General features: G+C 35.2%; 1 protein-coding gene across 1 annotated transcript; it reads left to right on the top strand.

The window, feature by feature from the left end:
* The first annotated feature begins 358 nt into the window (after positions 1–358).
* LOC131031962 (dirigent protein) lies at positions 359–1,082 on the top strand. The gene has a single exon (XM_057962829.2). The coding sequence runs from the start codon at positions 421–423 to the stop codon at positions 997–999; it is 579 nt and encodes a 192-aa protein (XP_057818812.1). The 5' UTR covers positions 359–420; the 3' UTR covers positions 1,000–1,082.
* The last annotated feature ends 1,202 nt before the right edge of the window (positions 1,083–2,284 follow it).

Raw genomic sequence — 2,284 nt, 5'->3', positions numbered from 1 at the left:
GTTGAAAAAAAACAAGTGATTTGAAGATGGGCCGCCTCCACTCCTATTGAGACAGTATTTAAAGGGTGTTTGATTATTATTTTTTCATGATTCAAAGATATCTTTGCAATTCAGTCTAGCTTTCAATTTGTTTTGTCTTGGTCTTATTTAATTTCAATCGAGACGAGACTAGTTTTCTAGGGATGTTCACAATCAACGAATTAAAACTCAAATCTCAAAATCAAACTCGAAAGCAATGAAGAACAAACCCATGACCAAAACCATCTCCACTACTTGTGCGGAACAGCTACTATGCAGCTAAATTTGCTATAAATAGAGTTGAAGTGTAAGCTTTAATGTGCACCTCTAATCTTCTCTGTGAATTGAGAGCCTTGCTGTCCCATATATAGGTAGAGAGATATTTACATATATTTTTTCACCATGGCAATGAAAGCTGTTAGAGTTCTAGATTTGTGTTTTCTATGGCTTCTAGTTTCTGCCATCTTGTTAAAATCTGCAGATTGTCATAGATGGAATAAGAAGCTTCCAAAGCCCTGTAGAAACTTTGTGTTATATTTTCATGATATAATCTACAATGGTAAAAATGCCCATAATGCAACATCTGCACTTGTTGCAGCCCCTCAAGGAGCTAATCTCACCATTATGACTGGTAATAACCATTTTGGAAATCTTGCTGTGTTTGATGATCCTATTACTCTTGACAATAATCTTCATTCTCCTCCTGTGGGAAGAGCTCAGGGCTTCTATTTTTATGACATGAAGAATACCTTCAGTGCTTGGCTTGGCTTCACATTTGTGCTCAACTCAAAAGATTATAAGGGCACCATCACCTTCAATGGAGCAGATCCAATCCTCACCAAGTACAGAGATATATCTGTTGTGGGTGGTACTGGTGATTTCTTCATGGCAAGAGGAATCGCTACCATTTCTACTGATTCATATGAGGGAGAAGTTTATTTCCGTCTAAGGGTGAACATCTCACTCTATGAGTGCTACTGAACAAACGCCTTCGTCCTCTGTCTTTCTAGTTTTGGTACTCCTTAAGGAATAGTTTTTGACTATGTAATCCCACTATTTGAAGATTGTATAACTATGCAAATAAATTTGAAATCTGTTTTTGATTCGAATTATGGATTCGGATGACAACACTGGGATGAACAAGGTAAACGCAGAATTGAAGCAAGCTAAAAAGTAATCTATTCAATTCGAAAATCCAACATATATCAGTTCATGAGATTCCAAGGGTCACCAAAACCCCTTGAGAATTGAAACCCAACAGTCATATCTGTTTATTTACATAATAAAATCTAAAACTACGAAAATTTCAAAAAACTATATGAAATTTTGTCCTAACTTCAACTAGGCATAACTTTCTACTCAGGACTCTAAATTACGAGCCATTTAACTCGTTGGAAAGGTCTCCAAGAGCTTAAGGCGAAGTCCTGAAAGAATTTAAGGGACAGGCCAAAGTTTCAAGGGCTGAAAATGCCCGAAAGACTTCAAAAACATCAAATACTAACATATAAAAAAACTAGAAAAAAATTGAAAATATTATTTTCAATATTTCAAATTTGTTTCTGATCAGTTCTGTAACTAATTACTGTATCTGATCAACTCATATCTATTAATATAATAGAAATTTGTAATTATCCCAAATAAAGTATTGACATGTCCTTCAATAAATTTGTTCAACATGGTAAGAGTGGGTATACAGCAGTTCTATTTGCAGTCCCTCACAGCAAACTCCATTCCATTAGCACCCAAATTGTTTTTTAAGTGTAACCTTGTGCACAGCCAATAACACATTCAAGTCGGTGTGGTTGTGGGTAAGTTCTGCGAGTTTACTTTCTTTTTCTTTTTCATGATGGATTTTTGAGTGCGATTTGAGATATTGATTCAAAAAGCATATACAGTTTTTTTTTCGAAAATTCTTATGAAAGCTCATGCTTACTACTTCTGTCTTTCTAATATCTGTGAAATCAAATGGCTAAGGCAGTTGCAAGCCCATCAATAGGAAGAAGCATTCTAAGTGGAGGGCATGTGAAAACAGTCACTGCTCTCTCTCTTTGAATCAATAAAAGCACTTTTGAGCAATTACCTATTGGTAAGGGAGTTTGATTTACTATTGAGACGGTTTCTACATTTCCTTCTACACATAGTAAACTCTTGATACACTCTTTAACATTCTATTCATTTCAGACATGGGTTTAATATACTCTTTAACATTCTATTCATGACATGGGCACACATGCAAACAAATTTCAGAGATCAACAAGTACAGGAC

This window comes from Cryptomeria japonica, chromosome 9 (genome assembly GCF_030272615.1).
Source record: "Cryptomeria japonica chromosome 9, Sugi_1.0, whole genome shotgun sequence".
Taxonomy (NCBI): domain Eukaryota; kingdom Viridiplantae; phylum Streptophyta; class Pinopsida; order Cupressales; family Cupressaceae; genus Cryptomeria; species Cryptomeria japonica.
This window is presented reverse-complemented; position numbering and strand designations above follow the sequence as displayed.